At 39.3% G+C, this 26603-nt stretch overlaps 1 protein-coding gene across 2 annotated transcripts in view; it reads right to left on the bottom strand.

Moving 5' to 3' along the window:
- Window positions 1–881: 881 nt before the first annotated feature.
- Window positions 882–26603, bottom strand: part of NUDT4 (nudix hydrolase 4) — a 44405-nt gene continuing 18683 nt past the window's right edge. Inside the window, exons 2-5 of one of the 2 annotated variants that reach the window (XM_054027986.1) lie at window positions 24922–25032; window positions 14014–14058; window positions 7757–7848; window positions 882–4404 (exon numbers count right to left, since the gene is read on the bottom strand). In XM_054027986.1, coding sequence (XP_053883961.1) covers window positions 4206–4404; window positions 7757–7848; window positions 14014–14058; window positions 24922–25032 — 447 coding nt within the window. In that variant the 3' untranslated portion in view covers window positions 882–4205. The remainder of the gene's footprint in view (window positions 4405–7756; window positions 7849–14013; window positions 14059–24921; window positions 25033–26603) is intronic. The other variant, XM_054027995.1, reaches the window with a different exon arrangement.

Raw genomic sequence — 26603 nt, 5'->3', positions numbered from 1 at the left:
CTCAATCACTGATAGTGTAGTTCTTGGATTCTATTTTTTGACAAACATTTCCTTTTTATGTAAAGGTGGGGAAACTGTCCTAATGACAGCCCAGGTATAGCAAAAGTAGTTTAGATTGTAATAAGCAGGTTAATACCCTACCTGCTGCTTTCCAAGGATGAGACAGACTGTAGCTGTCCTTTCCCTCCATGAGAGGTACTGAACACAGCCTATGTCCTTGAACAAATGTGGCAGAATGTCACCTCTTACCTCCCCAAAAATGCAGAAGTCCCAGCTCTGACAGTTTTAGAAAAGATGGTAGTTAATCCCCTTCCAGTAAGTACTCTCTACACTTCCCCTGCACTCAGTAGGGGACTACTCTGGAAATTTGGCTTTCTGACACCTGTGAGGTAGGTAAGTTTCCTCCCTGTGTACAGATGTTAAGACCTATTGATGCCTCTCACCTCTAAGGCATACCCAATTTCAATTGTGTTTTTGAAGCAGCCTTCAGAAGAGCAAGGCTGTAGTTTAGGGTCAGGGATGAGATGAAAACTACTGCTGGCCCACTGCTCTAGTTTGTATCTATATGCTGTTTTATCAGGTGCTGAGGTTAGATAGGAGGTACATCAGACCAATTTATGCCTGCTGGGTTGCACCCATACTATTACTTGGACTATTCAGAACACTCAATAGGAGCACATGTGCATGACTGTCAGTTTTAGGCCACATTTACAATGATGTTTGATCTGGAGCCCAGAGAGGGCTAACCACTGTTAAAGGTTCTTGCTGGAGGTATATTTAAGCAGTCCTCAAACCCTTTTCAGATGGGGCATAAGCATTGTATATCAGCACTTTGCTATCAGTGGTAAAACTAGTGTCTACTGAAGGATGACACTCACAGCACTAGTTCAGATTTTATTGATATTTATCTCAAATATAAAAAGTCAAAATTCTTACATCAATCTTTAAAGAAAACCCATGCAAGCAGTTCAAAATGTTTACAATTTGTTAGGGGATTTTCCTTCAAATTTCTCTTCAGAACCATGTTGATAAACAAACCAACTTGGTTTTTCCTTTTGATTTTCTCCACAGGGACTTGTCAATAGGCCAACTTCAGGCAAAGTTAGTGTGCAGTAAGTCACCAAATTATGCTTTTCACTTTAAGAGTCTCTGTGCAATACACTTGATACTTTTGCAGTGTTAAAACATCAATTTTTAAGTAGGTATTTAGTGTAACAACTTCTGTTTCAGGAGGAGCTGAAGCTATTTCCATTGGCAATATCATCTATTTCATCTTAGGTCATGATGATCCCAAACCATGGCTGCTACAGGAAAACCATTGATGCAAATCAGATTCCTTTTTCTGTTCCCACAGCCAGGCAAGCATCAGAGCTGCCAGCAGCTCACTGGGATGGGGATTAAAAATGTAAATTCTAGTCCTATTTGCACAAATAATGCATCACAGTAAGCTATGAAACCACCACTAGTTACTTCATAAACCAAACTGGAAACCTTTCTAAGAACATGAGGAAACTGCTGGCAGTAACATGCTTCTATATATAATCTTGACAGCAGGAGCTGATGCAAAGTGTTATCCTCCTTATCCCAAAGTTTTACACCATCCATTTCTGTAGAATTTAACTTTAGTGTTCACTTAGACTGTTAAAAGACTCAAACATACAAAAGGAATTTGCTAGCATGGTTTCCTGTAGCATACTTAAAGCAAGAGCCTGCACAGTAGTCAGTTTACCTTTACTGTCACATACTTCAAAGTTCTGTGAATAGAAAAGCATAGGAAATCAAATTGAACAATACAGGGCTTCATTTTGAAAGCTGCATAGAGACTGAAGAGATCTGTACAACAAATGGCATTTAAGAATTCATGTGGCACTATTAACAGTCCAAATGTGTGCAGCCAAAATATTAAAATATTTATAGGCAATCAACAGGTTGTTAGCAACAGCAATTCTGTACATTTTTACACAGTTATCAAATACATAGAGAGCTACAAAATAAGATCATGCATTACCACTAATATCTTATACAAGTATGAGTTTTCTTTTAATTCCAGGAATCTGAAACTGTTTTGAGATGGCTTCTAGTTCATAACTGCTTCTAAGTAACTACTTTGAACTTTTGTATGTAGTTTCATGGATTATATGTTGTATAATCAAAAGAAACTTCTCAAAAGGCTCACAGTTATGAGCTCAGTTTAATGTGTTAATGACTAAATGAGTGTCAATGTATATGACATTAGATCAACTTAAAAATCTGATGTTTCTATTACCATTAAACCATTCTGTCATTGTACATTAGACATTCTTTTCAAAGCACCTGACTTCAGCTTTCTAGACATTTTAGTTAGTAAGTCTCTCTTCAATTCTGTAAGCCCTTCAGGACAAAAGCTAGGCAATGTTGGTGGTGTTTAGATCAGAAGAATTAAAATGGGTTTAAAAATCTCATGAATTGTTGAGATTTTGGCCCTCAAATACCTGAAGTCTCATGAGATCAACTGTTCATGATGATTCCACCAGTTTGTGGTGCATCCAAAACTATACACAGAAGACATGCCTGCTCTTCTGGTTTTAGAAGAGACCTGGAACTAGAACCATAGGGCTAGTGCTGATTTAGGGATTTAAAAAACATCCCACCTCAAAGTTCAGGCAGCTTCTGTTTTTTGGCTCATGTCCAGGGACATCTCTAATCAGTAGTACTTATGGCCTCTTCAAAGAGCAGTTTACATGAGGTGAAACCTCAAACATTACTATCCATGGTTTAAATGCATTTATATATGGCACAAAGATCTCATTTTTCAAAAAGGATCACTTGTGGCACCAATATTTTCCTAAAAAAGTGTAACAGCACGCAGAAGTTTAATTTATAGCAGCATTTTACACAATTTGTGCTAAAAAAGTAGAAGTTGTGTATTGAGTAACAAAATGTTTAAATTACATTTACTTTCCATTTTACACTCACTATTTACCAGTTGGACTATTTACAAAGGGTTCAAATGCTATGTAAAAGAATGAGTTTACCCAAAACAGCCTTCACAAGACACAAAGTTTACCCCAACCTCAGTTTTGGCTTTCTGCCCAGAAAGAAAAGGTGGCTGGAATTAATATTTAGATCCTAAAAATTCCAGAAGTATCTGCATGAGCTAGATGGCATTCTTTGTAGAAAACTGTCTTAATGGCACAGTGGGAAGAACATGTTTGGGACCCATGGTTAAGTTCAGTTTCCATCCTTTTTGGTTGACAGGTACAGGGGGGAGGGAGAAATGGTAATTATGACAGGATGCTGTCCCAAGTTTACTCCAGTTAAGTTGTAGCATTAGCTCTACTTTCACTTCAGAGAGCAAAAGCAGTTATTTTGAACGATCAAAAATATTTTTAGTATTACAACTTTAATTGGGATATTTAGCATAGTCATTAATAAGATAACAAAAATTTTGGTATATCTGAAATGTCAATACCAGCCCTTTCTGCTCTTAGTCCACAGTGCCATTTCCTCTAGGTTTAGGAGTTTGCTAATGGACTTCAACCTAGCCACATTGTTCCCTTATAGGTATAATTTTCTTCCCAAACACTGTACTTTATTCTTCTATGCCACAGAAGCTACAAGAGACTCAGAACTGGAAGAAACTGATGCTATTTTTTACTAATTGAACAATCTTAGAAAACTATGGGATCGCACCCTCAGCAAAATGAATGCGAGGATATCAGAGGAAGGCAACACTTAATGATCATTGGGTGGGAAGGGGGGCGGCAGTATGTTTCAGTTTTCATGTACCTCTTTCTACAATTATGAATTTCTTGCATATTTGGCCAAGTACTACAAAAAAAGAGAAACATTACTGCCATTTGTTCAAGAATTTTCCCCCTAAATTTTTTTTTAAAGACTACCTGACAAAAAAAGATTAAACCAAAATCTGGACTAAGTTCCACTTAACCCAGATGTCTTATTTTTAGCAGATGTGTAAGTTTATATTGATAGTTTTTTTTAAAAATGGCCACTTAAGGCATCTTAAAAAATTCCATATATGGCTTTAGTTTGCTGAAATACTATTTTACATTGTTAAAAGGAAAAAAAGTTAGTGTCTGAATGTTATGATGTATTCACACATTTTGCTGAGGACTGATAGTCAAAGATGTCTGCATGTGAACACAAATACATTCCCCCCTCCTCCACCTTGTGATGGCGCACGAGTAAAAAGGTAATCCAAATGTTTATCTCACAGTAGAGGGCAACCCAGAAGTCTGTGCAGAAGTGACATATAAAGAGTTGTTATCAGGAAGATTGGGGACCACAGAATTCCCATTGGTTGGGGAGCAGCCCAGTTTCAGTTTTTCCAGGTATTCTGCATGAACAGGCTTATGACACTGAAGAACCTTGATAGCATCTTCTACTTTAAACCATTCTCTTTTCCTTCCTGAATGAGTAATTTAGATCAAAGAAAAATATGTTACAAACAAGTTTCAATGGCAGTTCAGCTACAACAGCCAGTTCCAAAAAAACTCCAGGTCCAAAAACTTAAAGGTCAAGTGCAAAGCAAAAATACAATTAAGATCAAGCATCCTCCCCCTTCCACCCCCCCAAGTGTGAAGGAAGATGGCATGTAACACAGGAGTAACAGCTGAGCAGCAGAGGAAAAGTGGTCTTTGTGTCTCCCCCTCTTCAGTGTATAGGGTCCTAAAAGGTTTGTTTCCCCATGTTTCTTTACATTGGAAATCCAGGTTGTCTGCGCTCCGGTAGATTGACAACTGGAGAACAGGGAAGTGACATCAAGAGAAAGTTGGACAATGAAGATTTAGTCAAACTTATCTGGTTCATTGAAACTAAATAGATGCTAACAAAACATTTTAGATACAGGGTCTCTTTTGTAGAGGTCCTATACCTACTCTATACAGCCCATCAGTTTATGCAGAATCCATGCTCTTTAAAACAAACACGTCTAATCCTAATGGCTGGGAACAGACAAATTCATGGTTGGCTTCTTTATAGCATAGGGCATGTCTACACAAACTCTTCCTGAGTGACTCCTTGTGTGGACACTTATGAAAGAGGTGCCTTTTTCCAAAGTAGCATAATCCACTCTAAGTGTTCATGCCTGAAGTTATTCTGGAATAGCTATTTCATTGCAAACATACCAGAGGGAACATGTGCATTATTCAGCTGCCCTCTTCAAGATGATAGAGGGGTAGTAAATTTAACATCTGACATTTGGCAGAGGATAGATTAGTAGCAGAACTCCAGGCACTGGTAATGGATAAGGAAAAACAGGCAACTCTTGAGGAGTACCTCCAGCCAATGAGAATAGAGCAGCCAGGAAGTTTGCTGAAGCAACCCCTCTAAGTTGCTAAAATGCTCTTAAACCTCATGCCTCAGCTGATAAGACTAAATGAAGCCATCTAAAGCACAGCTGCTAAGAAGCGTTCCCTTTAAGAAATATTTTTAAAATATTTGAATTAGTTAAGTATAAGTTATTCCATTTTTTTTTCAACTATATTGACAAAAGTTGTATTTCTTTACCATTCATATTTGAAGATGTTTGTATATCAGACATAATCACAAGCCCAATCCCCTTGCACTAAAATTGCAAAAATGTTGCTACTGTATCCTGAAGTCAATGTGTTCCTTGCTGGTTCAGGGAGGATATCCCAAAATGCAATGAATACTAGTATTTATTTTAACCCATACAATCTTATTTGCTACCACAAAATACATGATTGTGACACCTTTAATGATCCAGAAAGTACCAACCCACACTAAGGCAGAAGTTCCCAAACTTTTCTTATTGTGTACCGCATTCCAGATCTACCAATTGCCTGCATACCCCATATCCATAACTAATACTTTGTGTGTTCTTAACACTGTCCTCAGCCATCTGTCCATATTTCACTGTTACATATAGATATAGTTATAGTGTGATGTATAGAACCGAAAAAAACCTCTAAGTTCTGAGCTCAGTACACTGGACAGTCGCTGGGCAAATGAACCTGCACTGTATGGTGACTGGAGGTGAGGGCACTGTACATCAGCATCTGTGTTCTCATTGGTATATCTTGAAGTAACAAACTACCATATTTTATTTAACAAAATGTCCAGAGCTGTAAAGCTTCAATTGAGTAGCTTACTATGAAAATGCAATAAATAAAATCCACCATTACATAATTTCTCCTGCACCCCTCCCCCCCCAGAGATGTCTTGCATATCCCCAGGGGTACACGTATAACAGTTTGGGAACCCTTGCACTAAGGGTTCTTTTATATTTTAAAAATATATATATTTCTACACTGAAGACATTATGAAAAATCTGTTAATTCTATTTTCATTTTGATGTACAACTTGCATTACATATATTGTGCTGCTATTGTAATTTTTAAAAAATTCTTTTAAAGGGACACTGTCATGATTGACACCACTTGATGGCAAAAAACTCAGTTCTATAATTTATAGTATTATGTTAAGTATTAAAATTCCAATTCCTGAAATGGGAAAGCCATCTACTAACCAAGGATACTGTTTTGGTGCAGATTCCTGTATGATCCATCAGATAACTGACCAACGTACTGCTCAATGAGTGTAACATGTTAATATTTAGGTAAAACCACATGGAAGGCAGGCTAACTTGTTAGGGATATCTGTAACTGATTAAATTTAGCAAAGGGGTAGTCATGTGATACATTTCAAAAAATGCTGTTTAACTAGACTGACTACATCAGTGGTTCTCAACCTGCAGCCCATGGGCCGCTTACTGCCCAATCAGCACACAGCTGTGGCCCATAGGACATCCTCAGGGCCATACAGGTAGTACATATGGTGTGGATGCAGCCTACAACACAGTGAACTGCATATGCAGCCCACAATGGTAAATGGGTTGAGAACCACTGGACTAGATACTCCATGCATCTAAACATAGCAGGCTTTAGCCAATGAACATAACTTATCTGTACGGTTAAGATTTTTTTCACGGTTATTTTTAGTAAAAGTCACAGACAGGTTGTAAGCAAACAAATTCACAGAAGCCTGCAACCTGTCCAGGACTTACTAAAAATGATTGGGGGAGGGGTGTGAGACTGCAGTCCAAGCAGGGGGAAGGAGCCCAAGCCCCACTCTGGGAGGGGGAGCCAGATGGCTCCAGGTACTCTACTGCTGGCTGAGAGCTCTGGCCCTGCCGCCCTGAGGCTGACGCAGAAAATGTCAGAGGTCTCAAAGTTACGGAATCTGTGACTTTACGCTATAATCTTATCCTTACTTATGACTAATATTGGCGTTGCTCGAGCGCTAGAGAAGTGATGAAGTATAAGTTTGACTAAAGCTAGTCAAAGTTTTTCATTAAAGTTTGATAATGGCTTTGTCATTGTTTTCTTATGACAATCAGAACACCTTTTTGTTTTCTGGAAACAAAAATTGAAAGTTTTTCAACAAAAAGCAAAACTCTGCTAAAAATAGTTTTCTATAAAACGTACCCATTTTCTCAACACTTGCAATTACGACAAGACTAATTATGACTAGACAACTGGGAGTTCCAATTATGACTAAAGTTACTGTTTATCCCATCTTATTACTTTACAAGGCCTACTTCATATATTGTGTTATTTTTATATTGTATTTGAAGGTCAAGTTTTGTACAGTTGAGGAAAACATTTACAATCATTTCAGTTTTGCCACAGATTAGGGATCTCTCCAGATTTAGAAAAGAATCCACTGTTGTAGGTTCTAGAAAATAAAACACACTTCATAATTAAAGTTAGCACATAGCAAGGATAAAACAAACTTGCCTATATTAACTGAATCCTCCCAGTCTTCCAATATTTCAGTCACTGTAAGAACATAAACGTAAGTTCTATGCTTCCGGTCTTGGTTCTGCTTGAATGTTAGAAATACAAATTTTAATTCACAGTAATTTGGAAATTATTTTTAAAGACATACACTTTAAAAATCACATTCTTTAATCTAAAGTAAATAATTTAGGTGTGCAATGTATCTGCTGGACAACAAAACCAACTCTTTTATTGACTATACTCGATATTGTTATAAAATCCCTCATAAGTCTTACTATTGCAGCACTAAACACAAGAGTATTTGAACTTCCATTTTCCCATCAAACAGGAAAGCCACCCTTAGTATTGAATAGAATCAAAATTGAAAGCATAGTGGATGCTATGGTGTGAAAACTGGATGATATTCATTTAGTTAATGCTCAAACATCTACACTTAGGAGCGAGTCCAGGAAGGACCATCATGATCATCTAGTCTGACCACATGTATAATGGAGACTATAGAATTTCACTCAGCGTAGGTGAAATGGACAAGGGATTCATGAGCAAGAGAGAGTGCTCCTTAATAATTAATACTGAATCTAGATCTACCAATAGTAAGGTATGACTGTCAATGTTCCCTCTAATTTTTTCCATCCAAATTTTATGTGCACACCAAGGTAATGTGCAGATGTGCACCACCAGTAGAAACAAAAAAACTATATATAAGTAATCATAGGGATAATTACTCCAGCCAGCACAGTTTAAGCATTTTAGGACTCACTACCCAAAGAAATAAATTTAAGTGTAAGAAATAAAAATTATGAAAATGCATAGACCAGTCAAAACACTAAAATAACACTTTGAAAGAATAAAATTACAGAGAATATAGGTGCATTGCAGGGAGTACCAAGAAGTAACAACAACTAGTATGTGTTGGGAGGTGAGTGAGAGAGAGACACAGAGTGTGTGCTGGCTGCTGGGGAAGTTTCTGAGAGACGCCATGCATGGTCTCTCTAAGTCACTCACAGAAAGCTCTCCTGCTTCTATCCTGAGCCAGGTCCCCCCTCCCCTGCTCTGCAGAGATGGGGTATGGGGTGGGGGCAGCACCTGACAACAGCACCCCCCTTCCCTACCCTGCACAGCCAGCAGGAGGGTCCCAGGAGCAACGTGGCTGAAAAGCAGTGCACTCGGGGGGAGGGGAGGGAGAGGAGGGAACGGGCAGGGGGCACCTGAACACAGCTATCTGATTGTGCACAGCTCTGCTAATCAAGTGCGTGGCACTTGAATCATTCCTGGCGGCTGCCCGACCGGGAAGCTTAGAGGGAACACAGGTGACTACTATATAACAGAATACTTCTTTCACCCTGGAGGTCTGACTGGTTAGCAGATCCCACTAACCTATTAGAATCTTTCCTTCTTCCCTAGTCACCCAACAGCTTACAGTTATGGGTAACTCACGGACAATAGCAAAGTAAGTACCCTGAATGGCTGCTCTTTGGGGAGCTCCAAGGACAGTTAAGGTAGAACAGAGAGAAAGATTGAGCATCAGAGACAGGAGGGTTTGTAGGGGAATTTAAGTTGGCTACTGGAACAAACTGAACCATCTAACTTGGTTTGTAGTGACATATGAGACTTCTGACTTATCTACACAGGACGTTACTGTGTGGCAAGCCAAGGTGTGAATCTACAGTGTATTAGATTGCCATGCAGTATTGTCTCGTGTAGACATGCCCTAATTGTGCATACGTAGTCGGTTTTAAATAATTTAATGTTTTGTTCTAATTACTATATAAAAGTTCTAAGAAGATTGTTGGTCAACATCACTGTCATCAATTCTTAAAACCCTGTTAGAGCTGCAGGCTGATAAGCAAGTACAGTAGTGTACCCAGATCCCAGTCTAAGGGTAGAAGAATTGAGAAATTCCACACCAGGACAGGTAAGGACAAGAAACCAAACACCGAAGGTGGGCACACAGACTAAAAAGGGGGCAAAATGGTGTAGTTAGCCATGTAAGTGCAACAGTGATAGAGGGAACTTCTCCAATTCAGTCAACTTAGTCCTCAGTGTAGGCATCTTTATTGCTTTACCAATGGAGTCCAGCATGTCTGCCCAAAAACAACATAACACACGATTCAAATATGTAGTTTAACTCCTAGCTTTAACCCCCTCTCCTAAAAGAGGTACTTAGTGGCTGGTTCCTTACCTTCTAGCTTTGCTTTAGAGATAAGGCATTACAAATTGCCTCCAATTTAGAAAGTTAAATATATTAGCTGGTAAGGAGCTCCATTCAACATGCCCTAAAATTGAAGTCAGTTATCTAGGGGAGTGAAGCTGTTTAAGGTGTGGCCATGCCTCCAACTGAAGACCCAGATAAGGGATGAGTAACTAGACAGACATGTTACAGTTGTTACCTATAGTCCTAGGGCTTGTCTAGACCTGCATGCTAAATTGGTGCCGCTGCGATCGATGCAGCAGCACTGATTTAGTGGGTCTGGTGAAGATGCGATAAGTTCATGGCAGAGTGCTCTCCTGTTGACTTCAGTGCTCCAACTCCTCGAGAGGTGAAAGCTAAGTTGGTAGGAGCTCATCTTTTGCTGACATAGTGCAGAGCAGACACCATGCTAGGTCGATATAAGCTACATTGCTCAGTGGGGTGATTTTTTCACATCCCTGAGTGACGTAACTTACATTGACTTAAGCAGCAGCGTAGCCAGTCCTAGGAGTCCTATAGTATTAGATGTAGCCTAAAAGAAATGCTAGGGCTACACTATAAAACAATCTGAGCAATAAAGTGGAAGTACCCAAAGAATAGAGGTACCAAAAGAATATTTTGGGTGTTCTCAATTGAGGGGGGATCCAGAGGAACAGGCTGCCCGCAATTAGGCTAATCCAAATTTGACGACCTTTAGGGCATGCCACAAATCCTATCTGAGTAAGATTTTGTACCAAAATGATAGTTTGTGTATAACATACAAATTTAGGAACAAAAAAAGAACACAGAAGATTCCAAAAAGGCTACCTATTAGGGATCTCATGCATATCTAGTTTACCTCTGAAATATTTGGATACTATGGTGACACTCGTGTGAAGAGTGGCTGAACTTGGGAGAAAATATTCACCAATCAGCATTTTATTGGTTTCTGGAAACCTACAGCTAAAGTAGATATGGCAGATGCAGTAATCTCTCTGCCTCGCTCCAGGTGACTTAGGCATCAATCCATCAGTTCCACAGTATCCTCCTCAAGAGGAAAGTGTATTGTACTGTTAAAGAAACAAGGTGGGTGAGGTAATATCTTATTGGTCCAACTTCTGTTGGTGGCATTTGACATGGAATGTGAAAGAGGTATTTTAAGTATGGGAGACAGATTTTTGCCATTTCCAAAGATGGAAGTGTATCCCTGGGCCATTTATGTCTTAGCTGATTCAAAGTTTGTCGTTCAGCCTGTGAGTAGGATAAAATGCCCCCCCCCTTTTTTTTTTAAGTCTGTTCACGAGCAGGTTGCTGCTCCAGATAAACTCCACCTAATATTTGATTCTGAACTTTTGTAATCTGAGTGCCTCTCTCAATACATTTCATACCACCACATAGAAAATGTGTATGTCTCTATTCAGACTGCCATTTAAGATCCAAAGAAGGAAGAAAATTTGAAGCCATCTGGGTTTTCAAAGTAGAAAGAAAAAAATTAGGAATGCAAGTACTCAGACATCATTTAGATATTGAAGCCATATTTGTATATGAAGCCATATCTTAACTCGTGTCTTAAGACTAAATATCTGACAATCAAGTGAATTTGTTTTCATTTTAATTCTAGTTTATTTGTTGATTCATAACTGTTCAACTGTCATTGCAGTTCAACAAAGTGACAGTCACATGACTGGAAATTTTGAAACAGGATATCATCAACCTATGGGATTGACTGCTGCACAATATGGAAAACAGACAAGAGTCAGATTAAAATAGAAGCACTTGTTGTTTAGCTACGCTAAAAGTTACTCTGAACATCAGTACTATATATCCAAGCTTACTATCAGCTATCAAGGAATTTCTGCTCTCCATGGTATAGCATATCGAAGTATGCAAGGTATATTATGTTTGTCTTCCTCTGAGGCAGTTATAGGTTTCTAAAAACACTTGTTAGGACTTCAGTTCAGAATTTGTGAAACAGTTGGCATAACCACCATCTAAAATAGAGCTACATTCACCACATTGCTTGGTGTGTTATGTTATCAGCCAAGCTACTGTCTGGGCATCAGTCCCTGAGAGGCATGGTTTCGGGAGGTAAATAAGGTGGAAATTGAGAACTATTTTCAGGGTCTACGTAAAATAAGATTTGTAATTTTTAAATCTATTCTTTAACAATCTGTAATCCTAAACATTAATTTTCTTTAAAGAAGCAAAGTTATACTGAGACTATTTTCTTGTTGACAAATTTCATCTATCGTTTTACTTCAATTTAGTTTAAGATCACACCGCTTATTTTTCATACTGGCAAGGCGTTCAAGTGCATGTGTTAGATTTCAGCCATGAAATAATGGTAAAATTATCACGTTAGAACCTTTTGTAGTAGATGTAATTCACTCTACCTTTCTTTATAAGTTAATTTCCTGTGCCAGACAGCAACCATTAGTTTTATATGGAACACCTTCTCCTAATAAAACTGTTTCATACAATGGCCAGTCAATGCAATATGTTCACCATGTAAGCTATTTATTTACAAGTACCTGGCAAGGCTTTTATATGGCAGATATAATTAACACATCTACTCAAGCTTTGCTTTGATTGTGGAGCAGAGGAAGACTCCACTTGTCTTTGAAACTATTGATCTGTTACTCTTTTAAAGGGATAAAGAACCTAATATCTGGCCTGCTACAGTTGCAGCCAAAGTTTAAAGTAACTATAGCAAAAATTAGAGGTTTTATTCTCCAGTTCTTTGTGAGCATTTGACATTATTTTGTATCATCAGTTCCCCATTTGTGTGGGTCTGCCACAAAGCATCAGGGGAAACATTTTTTAAAAATAGGATAATAGTGACTGTCAAACTACAAAAATTGGAAGATGCAGTTGTAGTACCAGAAGTTAAAAAGTAACTCAAGCTGACTAGATTGGGTCCCTTTGTCACCCACACTTCAAGGACAAAGGAATTTTTTTTTTGCACTTTTGAGAAAGCCTGATTTTTAGAATTGATTTTTTAAATCTCCAATATACTAAGAATGTTCAATCTTGTCTTGTGTGAAGCCAAAAGTAAAACCAAGGAAATGGACTGAAAGCTCTCAGAGACCTTAAAAGGACTAAGTATTGAATCTGAGTTGCCCCCACTGATATTTTAACTCTTTTTTCCATCTTTCATATGAAGCACCAGAGATGGCCACAACTGGAGAAGGGACATAGGATGGTATTGACCAGTGGTCTAAGGTGGTATCAAAGCATTCTTTCAGGTCTTGCTCACGTGCTCAACAACTAACTGATGCCCATACTCAGGGTCAGGAAGGAATCCCGCCCTCCCCCCGCCAGACTAGCAGTGACTAGGTTTTAAAAACACAAAAAACAAAATACAAACAAAAAACAAACTAAGAAACCCCCCAGTAGCATGGGACTAGTCGCTTGCTAGAATCATCTGGGTCTCATTCTTTGATTTCAGGGGCTTCAGGCACTGGTTCACTGCCATCTCTCCTGTTCTGTGTGGCATACAACAGAGAAGTGTTACGAGGGCAGTAATACTTTGGTTTAATTCCAGTGGGCTTTTAGTGTGCAGGTGGCTGGGTAGTGTTCAGTGACCTGTGATATACTGGTGGTCAGACCAGATAATCTGGTGGTCTTTTCTGGCCTTAAGATCTATGGCTATTTTAGAAAGTTGGGTGTTGAAGAAAATGTTTAGTCTGAATTAAAAAGCCTCTCCCCAGTCAGTCTGGTTTCACTTTTTTGGTTTCCAAGTGTCAAACCTATTAGTACTTCAGATATCCATACATTTCTTCCAGGAAAATAGGGAAGAGAACACCTGGATTCCCAACATCTTGAAGACTTTTTACTTTCCAGGCCCTACACATAAGAGAAGCAAAAAAGCACAAGCCCATTTCCCCACCTCCTTTTCCAACCACTTTAAATCTACTTTGTAAGATTAAAACAAGTAACACTTGACTTTCTTGGAGAACTTCAAATCTGATACTACTGCACAGATGTTGGTTTCACCAGCCTATCAACTTGCACAGTCGACACATCTGTATTTAGGTATGTGGGTTTGGGTTTTTTGTGGTTTGTTTTTAAATAGCTCACCTCAAATATCCCCAGCAGTCTGCCTAGTTTTCCCTTTACTCCAGCCTACAAAAGAAAAAGAAGAAAGTGTTACCATGTCAGGTTTTTTTTTTAGTTCAAAGCTGAAGTCTGACTTGTGCTTTTGTAATGGAGTCGCTACAAGCCATATAAAAACGGATTACACAATTTTATCAGAAGATACTGTAGAATATTAGTTCATAGAAAAAATTTATCTAGACACCATTATATTACTTCAAAATGACCCGAAACTTTCTGGCGTCCGAATATGCTTGTGGGGCAAAAAAAATCTGTCTATTCAATAATTTGTGGGCCGAATAGGAAGATACATATCTGATCTTATTGACTTAAGGTGGTGGGCAAGAGCATATTAGCTCCAAAGTGCAGAGAACAAAGAATAGCTGACCTCACATATGCATCCAGACCTAAATGTTATTTTATTTGCCACGTTCCTTGTAAGCTATTTACACATTTGTAAGAAACCAAATGGGGGACACAGTGAGTTAAGGTGAGTAGAATGAAATAAATGGAAGTAGAGGCATACTTTACCAAGGCTGAGCAATAAATTCAAACTAAAGAACCAACAGAAACCCCTTTAACAGGTCAATAGTCATTCCATAAGAAGTAGAAGTTCAGCTAGTGATGTCCAAGAACACTGTCAACAGCTATGGTAAATCAAAAGGCAGGACTCTAATACCATTTTAGGATACTTGATATAACAAGCAGAGTTATATGAATTGCCCTCACACAATCTGGACATAATAATTACATTGTACATGGTTCACAAATACAGATTTAAGTCATGCACGAATCTACATTCGGGATCCCCACACCTGTAGTTTACATCTCTATCTAGTTAGCAATGCTACAATGCTAAAATTCAGAGAGTTTTATTTTAGAAATAGCTTCTCAGCACACATCACATACAAGAGAAATCACTATCTACCTAGTTTTCTCCAGTTTCATACGTACAAGTAGTTTGAGATATTTCCAGTGAAGAGGCACTATTTATGCTTTATATTTAGGTTTGGATTTGCAGTTTGTTCAGATTACTTTTTTACGACTCAAGGGTAGCAAACCCATTTGCAGATGAGGCTATAACAAAGGGCTTTTGTACACTTGAAATGTTGCAGCTGCAGCAGTGCTGCTGTAACACTTCAGCAGAAATGCAACCTATGCCAATAGGAAGGGTTCTCCTATTGGGGGGAGAGGTGGTAGCTAGGCTGATGGAACACTGGTTGTTCGGTCGGCTTAACTAGGCCTCTCAGAGTTGTGGATTTTCACACCCCCCAAGTGATGTATTTAAGCCAACTTAGTTTTCTACTATATACCAGGCTTAAGTATGGCCTTGTGATATAATGTATATAATACATGAATTCCCAGTACTGTAAAATAATTTTCTAGCCTTCATTCCCTATTTCCTGTACTAGCTAAAGAATCAGAATAATTGATGGCGTCTTATGCCTTTGAGATATTTAAGGAAGAAGATGGATTTTAATGAGAAGCTCAGACAGACAAAAGTGAGTAGAGGTTTTAACAAGCTAAGACACTGCATATTGCTTTATAGTGAGCTCTCGACCACTAAAGTGAACAATTTTTTTTTTTTAAATTAAAACAAAGGCAGATGGCTGGTGTCCTTTATGAAGCATCTTTGGAAGATTAGAACTGAGCTCACTCCTAATCCAGGCAATGGGAGTTTTGCCACTAATTTAGTAATAAGATTGGGCCTGAAGTTACTGCAGAATACACAGCCAGCTGCTTTGAATGCACAACTTGCTAGAACTATTACTACACAGCTTTGAGCACACTTTAAAAAAAACTTTTTTTAAACACCTAAATATTAAGGTTGACTAGCTACATTGCTCACAGTTGGCAGTTTCACACCCTACCTAATGGAGTTGAGTTCACTAACCCGCACTGTAGATACAGCTAGGCTGATGGAAGAATTTGTCCATTGACCTAGCTACCACCTCTCACGGGGGTGGATTTACTAATAGAAAAACCTTGTCATTGTAATAAATATCTATGCTACCGCAGCGAAGCTGCAGCACCACATATGCCCTGCTGTAGCTGCTTGTAGTGTAGTCATACCCTCAATGAAGACTGCAGTGAGCCTTCTGTTGAGCACACTTACTAAATAATCCTTTGTATACCACTGAACAATACAGCGGAGACTCAGAATATTTATGCGTTATGTAATTCATTGAGGGTCCCTGCATCTATTGTAACTTCAGATGGAATTTTTCTGGTTGTTCTGCTCTGAAGTGCAGCTGCCCAGACATTCTTATTTGACCAGTCTACACTCCCAGTGTATGGCCTGGGCTACACTCGCGTCCAGACGAGACACGATAAATCAATCCCCAATACATCGAACCAGGGCCAGCTCTAACTTTTTTGCAGCCCCAGGCAAAAAAGAAGAGAGCCGCTCTGCCGTACCCCCACCCCCATAGCGCCACACCACCCGAAGCCCCACTCCCCTCCAAGCACCGCGCCGCCCAAAGCCCCGCTCCCCTCCGAGCACCGCGCCGCCCGAAGCCCCGCTCCCCTCCGAGCACCGCGCCGCCCGAAGCCCCGCTCCCCTCCGAGCACCGCGCCGCCCGAAGCCCCGCTCCCCTCCGAGCACCGCGCCGCCCGAAGCCCCGCTCCCCTCCGAGCACCGCGCCGCCCGAAGCCCCCGCCCCCAGAAGCCCCCACTCCCAAGTGCCACACCACCAAAATCAATCAAATAAATAAAAAAAAAAAATCAAGCGCCGCCCTGCCCCAAGGTGCCGCCCCAAGCACGTGCTTGGTCGGCTGGGGCCTGGAGCCAGCCCTGCATTGAACACTAGCCGCCGATCCGGCAGGTAGTATAGACGTACCCGATAAGTAAAACTTGGCAATTTAGTAAATTGCCTGAAATACAGAAACCTGTATTTTTAATGATATCCTTTTTAGCATGTGGCAATTCTAAACTTTATTGTACAAGATCAGAAGTATTCATTTTTATTTTCTCCAGAAGTTCTTTTCTTGCCACTCCTAGAATCTGAAGTCTGAAAGAACCAGCTATTCTGTAGTAAAAACGAGAGTTTACTGGAAGTAAAGTTAATGGAGAGTGTGGCTACAGTTGAGGCAAATGTATTTTCTTCATAAAGGAAACCTGTTTGTTCTCTTCTCTAACTGGACCAAGATATTTGTCATTTGAGAAAGTCAGAAAAATGTACAAGAGTCATGCAATTGGAATTCCATAGAATAGTTCAGTGAACTGAGAAAATGGTGTCATTCCAGAAGCTACCCTATTGAAAACTTTTTTAGTATACAGTTCGGTTATGTTTCATCTGATCCAGAAAAGCTTTAAGTAAATTGAGATTTGTTTTGCTTGCTTGCTTTTCAACTTTGTCCTGACTCTAAAGCACCCTAGTCTGACAGACCATGTTAAATTGGGTTCCAGAAGTCTGGCAGAGTTAGATTAGCGAAGATGGTGTCACCAGGAGGGCTTTGGCTTCCTCGACCACGGGATGCTTTTCAAGGAAGGACGGCTAGGCCGAGATGGCGTTCACCTTTCAAGGAGGGGAAAGACCTATTTGGGCACAGACTGGCTAACCTAGTGAGGAGGGCTTTAAACTAGGTTCGACAGGGACAGGTGAGCAAAGCCCACAGGTAAGTGGGGAATAAAGAGACCTGGGAGATGGGTTGGAAACGAGAGTGAGTGTGGGCTACATTGGCAGAGAGAAAGGAGGGTCAGGACAAAACTGGGAGGCAAGATCAAACCAGTATCTTAGATGCCTATATACAAATGCGAGAAGCATGGGTAATAAGCAGGAGGAACTGGAAGTGCTAATAAATGAAAACTACATTGTTGGCATCACTGAAGCTTGGTGGTACAATACACATGATTAGAATGTTGGTGTGGATGGGTACAGCTTGCTCAGGAAGGATAAACAGGGGGGAAAAGGAGGAGGTGTTGCCTTTTATATTAAAAAGTACACACTTGGACTGAGGTGGAGATGGACAGAGGAGACGGAAGTGTTGAGAGTCTCTGGGTTAGGCTAAAAGGGGTAAAAAACAAGGGAGATGTCATGCTAGGAGTCTACTACTGGCCACCCAACCAGGTGGAAGAGGTGGGTGAGGCTTTTTTTAAACAACTAACAAAATCATCCAAAGCCCAAGATTTGGTGGTGATGGGGGACTTCAACTATCCAGATATATGTTGGGAAAATAACACAGCGGGGCACAGACTATCCAACAAGTTCTTGGACTGCATTGCAGACAACTTTTTATTTCAGAAGGTTGAAAAAGCTACTGGGGGGAAACTGTTCTAGACTTGATTTTAACAAATAGGGAGGAACCCATTGAGAATTTGAAAGCAGAAGGCAGCCTGGGTGAAAGTGATCATGAAATCATAGAGTTTGCAATTCTAAGGAAGGGTAGAAGGGAGAACAGCAAAATAGAGACAATGGATTTCAGGAAGGTGGATTTTGGTAAGCTCAGAGAGCTGATAGGTAAGATCCCATGGGAATCAAGACTGAGGGGAAAAACAACTGAGGAGCGTTGGCAGTTTTTCAAAGGGACACTATTAAGGGCCCAAAAGCAAGCTATTCTGCTGGTTAGGAAAGATTGAAAATGTGGCAAAAGACCACTTTGGCTTAACCATGAGATCTTGCAGGATCTAAAAAATAAAAAGGAGTCATAAAAACGGAAGCTAGGACAGATTGCAAAGGATGAATATAGGCAAACAACACAGGAATGCAGGGGCAAGATTAGAAAGGCAAAGGCACAAAATGAGCTCAAACTAGCTACAGGAATAAAGGGAAACAAGAAGACTTTTTATCAATACATTAGAAGCAAGAGGAAGACCAAAGACAGGGTAGGCCCACTGCTCAGAGAAGAGGGAGAAACAGTAACAGGAAACTTGGAAATGGCAGAGATGCTTAATGACTTCTTTGTTTTGGTCTTCACCAAGAAGTCTGAAGGAATGCCTAACATAGTGAATGCTAATGGGAAGGGGGTAGGTTTAGCAGATAAAAAACAAAGCAAAACAAAAAACAAGTTAAAAATCACTTAGAAAAATTAAATGCTTGCAAGTCACCAGGACCTGATGAAATGCACCCTAGAATACTCAAGGAGCTAATAGAGGAGGTATGTGAGCCTTTAGCTATTATCTTTGGAAAATCATGGGAGACGGGAGAGATTCCAGAAGACTGGAAAAGGGCAAATATAGTGCCCGTCTATAAAAAGGGAAATAAAAACAACCCAGGAAACTACAGACCAGTTAGTTTAACTTCTGTGCTAGGGAAGATAATGGAGCAAGTAATTAAGGAAATCATCTGCAAACGCTTGGAAGGTGGTAAGGTGATAGGGAATAGCCAGCATGGATTTATAAAGAACAAATCGTGTCAAACCAATCTGATAGCTTTCTTTGATAGGATAACGAGTCTTGTGGATAAAGGAGAAGCTGTGGATGTGGTATACCTAGACTTTAGTAAGGCATTTGATATGGTCTCACATGATATTCTTATCGATAAACTAGGCAAATACAATTTAGATGGGGCTACTATAAGGTGGGTGTATAACTGGCTGGATAACTAGTCAGTTGTTATTAATGGTTCCCAATCCTGCTGGAAAGGCATAACAAGTGGGGTTCCGCAGGGGTCTGTTTTGGGACCGGATCTGTTCAATAACGACTTAGATATTGGCATAGAAAGTATGCTTATTAAGTCTGCGGATGATACCAAACTGGGAGGGATTGCAACTGCTTTGGAGGACAGGGTCATAATTCAAAATGATCTGGACAAATGGTCTGAGGTAAACAGGATGAAGTTTAACAAAGACAAATGCAAAGTGCTCCACTTAGGAAGAAAAAAAATCAGTTTCACACATACAGAATGGGAAGAGACTGTCTAGGAAGGAGTACGGTAGAAAGGGATCTAGGGGTTATAGTGGACCACAAGCTAAATATGAGTCAGTGTGATGCTGCTGCTGCAAAAAAAGCAAACGTGATTCTGGGATGTATTAACAGGTGTGTTGTTAGTAAGACACGAGAAGTCATTCTTCCGCTCTACTCTGCTCTGGTTAGGCCTCAGCTGGAGTATTGTGTCCAGTTCTTGGCACCGCATTTCAAGAAAGATGTGGAGAAATTGGAGAGGATCCGGAGAAGAGCAACAAGAATGATTAAAGGTCTTGAGAATATGACCTATGAAGGAAGGCTGAAAGAATTGGGTTTGCTTAGTTTGGAAAAGACCTGAAAACTGCTATCATGTCTCCTCTGTATCTAAAAGGGAGTCATAAGGAGGAGGGAGAAAACTTGGTCACCTTAGCCTCTAAGGATAGAACAAGAAGCAATGGGCTTAAACTGCAGCAAGGGAGGTCTAGATTGGACATTAGGAAAAAGTTCCTAACTGTCAGGGTGGTTAAACACTGGAATAAATTGCCTAGGGAGGTTGTGGAATCGCCATCTCTGGAGATATTTAAGAGTAGGTTAGATAAATGTCTATCAGGGATGGTCTAGACAGTATTTGGTCCTGCCATGCGGGCAGGGGACTGGACTCTATGACCTCTCGAGGTCCCTTCCAGTCCTAGAATCTATAAATCTATGAACAGCTTTTGTGCTGACATGTTACTTAGGACAGTTTTATGGCAATTCTTCAGCATTAAGAGAAAGGGGAGAAGATTCCCCTCAGTGGTACTCTAACACCACACCACTGGCATCCAGCACTAGTTTTCAGTTGTTAAGAATGTTCTGCATAAGCAACGCTACAAGTTGGACTGATCAATATTGAATATCTATGCTTATGGGGTAAGCTTTTCCTATTAAATCCTAAACAGACAATATGCTCCTGAAGATAAGTGAACAGGCTTCTCTGAAGAAAAATAGTAGGTGGCATTCTATTTGATTTCCACTGAACAGCAAGTGTCTCAAGCTACTATGCATATAGTGGTTTAAACATGTGTTAAGTAGCTATGGGTAGCTTCTTTGAAGAACTGAATTGAAAAGCATTTCCCAGTCCTAATTTTAAGGAAAGGCCAGGAATATACACTAGCAGGTTCTAGTAAAATCCACTCTTAAGAGCTTCCATTTGAACAACTAACCATGACTGGGTTAAGTAGGATAAGCAGTCAGAAGCCACCGACCGAAAATGTTTTGGGGGGGGTTATAGTCCATCTCCAGGGCTCTAGTTTGCCTAAAGTGTAGTTTGTGTTGGAATCTGTCCACTAGTTACAACAGAAAAGGTGAGAATGAAGTTGAATTGTTTGTGGTTTTCCTTGTAGAATTTTGTTTGTACAGGTGCAATAGCAAGTTAGAGCTTTTATTCAGGTTTTGGGAGTCAAATAGTCAGTGTTAGCTTGTTACTCCTATGCAGGATAGGACTGTCAAGTCACTGCTTTGAAATACCTCTTTGCAGTTCTTTTGAAGTGTTTGATGCCAGAAAGTTTCCTTTAAGACATTCCTTTATCAGATTTTATGCATTCCCAAATATCGGTGGCCTTTAACATGCATCTAAATTGGAAGCTAAATTTAGTTTTAGCCTGTAATCTTTCAGACCTAGGAGTCATAAGCCATCAGCTGATTCTCTCTGTCTGGCAACAGTACTGACAGTCTTACCTCCTGTTTCCTGTAGATGGAGCAAAGCCCATGCTGTAGTTATCTAGTTTAGTGAAGCAAACTTCTGTATGTAACAATTAAAAGCTTTGACGTTTGATTTTGTGAGCTGAAATTAATATGGCATCCAAGCTTTGCCAGATTTATATCCCAAAGATGCTGAATAACCAAGCAGTAATTTACTTTCTGATGTGACACTATTCTGCACTTGTTTGCATGCTCACAAAGTAAAATCCAATGAGTTTCTCCTGCAGGAAACACAATTGCTGCAAATAATGCAGAACTGCAGTTAGATATCACACATACTGCAGAACACTTTTTAGGGAAAGTTTTTGTAGGCACTTATGTAACCCTCCATCACTTGTGTTTTATTATTTTCCATGTATTTAAAGAACTGCTGGATTGAGTTTCCTAGTCTAAATTAATCCCCTATGAAAGTTCTCTCAGACATGGGACTACCAATACATTAAATTTCGTTGCACCAGTGAAACGTAGCTGTTGCAGAAGGTTATGTTTGCAGAGAAGGGGGAGAATAATCAGGTGTTTACAGCTAATAGAGATCTTCTAATATAATTATATATCTCTATCCTTATATTCAATCTCCTACAATGCCAAGACTCACTTTGTTTTGGGCACTCTTAGGCCTTGTCTTCACTTACCGGAGGGTCCGGCGGCACGCAATCGATGTTCTGGGATCGATTTATCGCGTCTGGTTAAGACATGATAAATCGATCCCGGAAGTGCTCGCAGTCGGCGCCGGTACTCCAGCTCGCCGAGAGAAGTACGCGGCATCAACGAGGGAGCCTTCCTGCCGCGTCTGGACCGCGGTAAGTTCGGACTAAGGTACTTCGAATTCAGCTACGTTATTAACGTAGCTGAATTTGCGTACCTTAGTCCGAAGTGGGGACCAGGCCTTATTTAAGTTTGCTGAGACACAGGGCCTGGTCCTTTCAGCTGGCCAATCTGTCACTACTTTTGGAGACCCTTCCCTTTTGCAATCACAGCCTGTTTTATTTCCATCCTCCATACTTAAAGAATGAAACCCTTGATTAATTAAGTGAAATCCTTAATTACTGGAATGGCTTGCCAAGGCCTCTTCCTTAACCCATATTTTTTTTAAGTGCTGTTTAAGATGTTTTGCATTCCGTTTTAAATATACTCAGATGCCTCATTATATGGATATTGGTACAAGGGACATACAAAGTTTCTTTCCTCTAAATGCAATCTACAATAGAGAACTCAAGGTGTCAAGGGCTCTTAAATTGTTTGTCAGAGGATGAAGCCATCCTTTAAGGCTCGTTTTACACTATAAAAAACAGCAATAATTAAACCTGGAATAAGAGTATGATTTAAAATGCAAATAATTTAATCTGGACTTCAATTAAATTATTTGCTTGGAATACCTAAATATTTTAAATCTGTAGCTTTTATGATTTTAAATAAAAGGTTGAAAGCATGCCAGTGCAGATTGCAGTCTTTCACACCTAGGCAGAAAGCTTACCAAAGAAACCAGCTAGTGTCTACTTCTGTTCAAGAGACACATGCAGCCAGGGTTAGGATCATGTCAATATGCAGCAATACAGCTATCAGTACCTCTCAAACTGCTGTCTTGTTCTCTAGAAACTTCAGCTTTCATTTAAAATAAAGCTAGTTACCATACTTGGAAAAAAGCATAAAAGCAAACTAGTTTAACCAATGGAGAGATGTTTTTGTGAGTCTACAGAGAGCTTGGAACAACAGTTTAGAATTGTGAACTGCCCCTTTGTCCTCAGTGAGGTATGTTACCTTGCGTTTTGGATATTTTATTATTTGTTCTAGAAATATCTCCTGTTTCCTCCTGATTTGAGGATCTATAGAAATCCCTTACTAGGAGAGCACCCCTGTATTTTTCCCTTTTATTTTCAACCAGGGCCTTCACTGGTCACCACCTTCTGGAGGTCAGAACAAATGCATATCTTGATGTACAATGCAATACCTTCTTTTTAACCTGACTGTTCTTCCTGAAGTTATAACCCTCTACACCAATATTCCAGTCGTGAGATTTATTAGTTAAAGTGAAAGTGTCAGATTAAGTTTAATTATATACATTTCACTTTACTGCAGTTGATCATTGATGTACTTTATTTTAGCTGGAAACAAGCAATGCATATTTAGTTGTGAAGTAGCTATCAAAAATTAGGCATGATCTTCTTGAAGTATTTCTGCAGACTAAAGATACAGATGAAGGCTGTAACGGTGTTTAGATAGTATTTTTAACTAGTTTGCCCAAACAATATTTAAAACTTGATTAGCAGTTTACTTAAAAGAAAATCATTTGCTTTAAGTGTCAAGCTACTGAAAGGAACAGTTTGTTCATCAAAACTTAGACCACTAAAGTTGGCTTTAGAAGAAAAATGTGCGTTGTTCCTGTCTTGCTTTATTGATGGATAATGGCCAGAGGCACTATTTTTACCGTTGAAATATCAAGTCTCTTCTTGAAGAATTACCACTATTGGTGTTCACCACATACCATTTGTAAATTCTGTTTAACTTACTGTATATGATCTTGGAAGAAATTTTATGGTGCAATACTTTTAGCAGCTGTTCATGTAGATGAAATATTCACTGCCAGAACCATTTACAGAAATTTTAGGTTCTAAGCTACTGCCTATATGGTGTTCTCACACAAGTATACAAACACATTACTTGATGCCAAAACATTAGTTTTTTGTATTAGAACAGAAACTCAGCCCTGAAATGAAGAGGCAGAGGTGAACTATTCAAACATTTTTCTCAATACTTTGTCAGGAATTTGAGTTTGATTATTTTAAACTGAGGCATGCACTAAGAATCCCTTTCCTTCCAACTACTCAGGTCTCATTACTTGATTTAAGAGACCCACTAGTCCTCCAGTAGTCCATACATGTAAGATTTTAAGACAGAAAAATCTGAAATTGAAATTAAGGTAAAAATAAGCAGAAAGAGTCCCCCCACCCTCCCACCACCATCGTGCAGGCTTCTTTATAACTACCTCTCCCCCCCCAATCCCTTTATCCTTTGCATGTCACATTCTAAGAATTTACTATAATGTCTGCAAAATCCAGGTTTCAATCTAAATATTGATCATAACCTACTTCCATAGCAATGTATTCTGATCATTTATTTTATGACTCATCTCCTTTTTAATGCAAAAAAAGTCTGAAATAGGATAAGCTATAAATTCTTTGGAGTTTGTGGATCATTTGAATTTTGGCAAATTATATTGTGAAAGAAGTCACTGAGGTTGGTTTTTTTTTTTCCCCTCTTTTTCAAGATCCCTATCCGAATAGGAAAGGAACTGTTAAATCTAGGTTTACCTCTTCATAAACCTCTCGGACTGCAGCACCTCCTGGTTCCTCCTCTGGCTCCATTCCTCCACCTGGTACAATCCACTGATCTGGGTACCGACTACTACTCACTAACAGCACCTGAAAGGTCAAAATACACACATTTAAGCAGTCATTTGAAAATAATCTGATTGGAGAGTCTGAAGGCTACTAACCATTTTCCTACAGTGCACTTGTTCATGATGCCAGATGGATTATAGCTTTCAAAAATGTAAATCAGAAGTAACCTGCAGCTAGATTTACACGTGAAGTACCAACTCTCTAAAAACCTTGAGATTAATGAAGGTTAAGAGTCAAGATCCTCAGTCCTATACTCAACCCCCTGCACATATTTAAACAGGGCATTTTCTTACATCACATTGTTGAGAACTTTTCTGATAGTTGTACGATGAAATATATCAAGTTGATTTAAAGGGACACCTTTCTAGACTGATGAGGCTTTTGTAAGAAGTCCCAACAAGTAGAATTATCAAAAATATAAAGTTTAAGCTAGATATTTCCCTGCAATTTTTACAATATTGACATTGCATGATTTAGTGATGCAACTTCACTATAACTTCTTGTTCAGGTTAGAGAAATACAAATAGTAAACAAAAAGCAAGAATCAAAACAAGTTAGTTGTACATTTTGAAAAAATGTATCAATCTGTTATTAGTAAATTAGGAGATACCTATTTAAAATGTGTTTTGTCTTCATGTTTAACCATCTATTTTGCATTAAAGTTGGAAAGGACATATTGGGCAGATAGGTATAACAGACCTTTAATAAAACTAGTCATCATCATAGTGCCTAGGAGCCCAAGTCAGAGTGGGACTCCCCTGTGCGAGGCATTGTACAAAGAGGACAAAGATGGCTTCTCCCCAAAGGAGCTTTCTTGTACAACTGTTGCTGCAATAGAATTTTAGCATTGTACAGTTCTCACCATTAGCCAGCAACTGCAATTTAAAATACTTATTTTACCATCTATCCAAGAATGTACTGAAGTTAAAGATTACATAGGATAGTTTTATATAAAAGTGAAATATGGCAAGGAAGACCATGAAAATGGAACTCTGATGGAAAGAACATCTGGAGTTAGTAAAATATTACCTGTATTTGAGGCCATTTCCACTCTGACTAGTAGATTCTATCTATAGTAGTTCAGTTTGAAGCTTCTTGGAAGTTAGCACAAGATGCTTATGTAATCACTTCTCCTTAGAAAACACATTTTCCTTTTTAAAGATGGAAAGGAATATAAACATATAAGCAAGCTATTCTCAGATAACGAAGCCAATAAGTGCAAAAACCCAAATCATGTAGTGGATCGAATTTTCACTAGAACATATTGCTCAGTTTAGCTATGCTAGATGTTTGGATGATCACATTTGGCCTTGCGGGGGGGGGGGGGGGGGGGGGAGAGAGACATTTTACAGAACAAAAAATAAATCAAACTAAGGAGTTTTAATTATATTACTTTATAACAGGGGTAGGCAACCTATGGCACGCATGCCAAAGGCAGCACGCGAGCTGATTTTCAGTGGTACTCACACTGCCTGGGTCCTGGCCACCGGTCTGGGGGGCTGTGCATTTTAATTTAATTTTAAATGAAGCTTCTTAAACATTTTAAAAACCTTATTTACTTTACATACAAGAGTTTAGTTATATATTACAGA

This window comes from Malaclemys terrapin, chromosome 1 (assembly GCF_027887155.1).
Source record: "Malaclemys terrapin pileata isolate rMalTer1 chromosome 1, rMalTer1.hap1, whole genome shotgun sequence".
Classification (NCBI taxonomy): Eukaryota; Metazoa; Chordata; order Testudines; family Emydidae; genus Malaclemys; species Malaclemys terrapin.
This window is presented reverse-complemented; position numbering and strand designations above follow the sequence as displayed.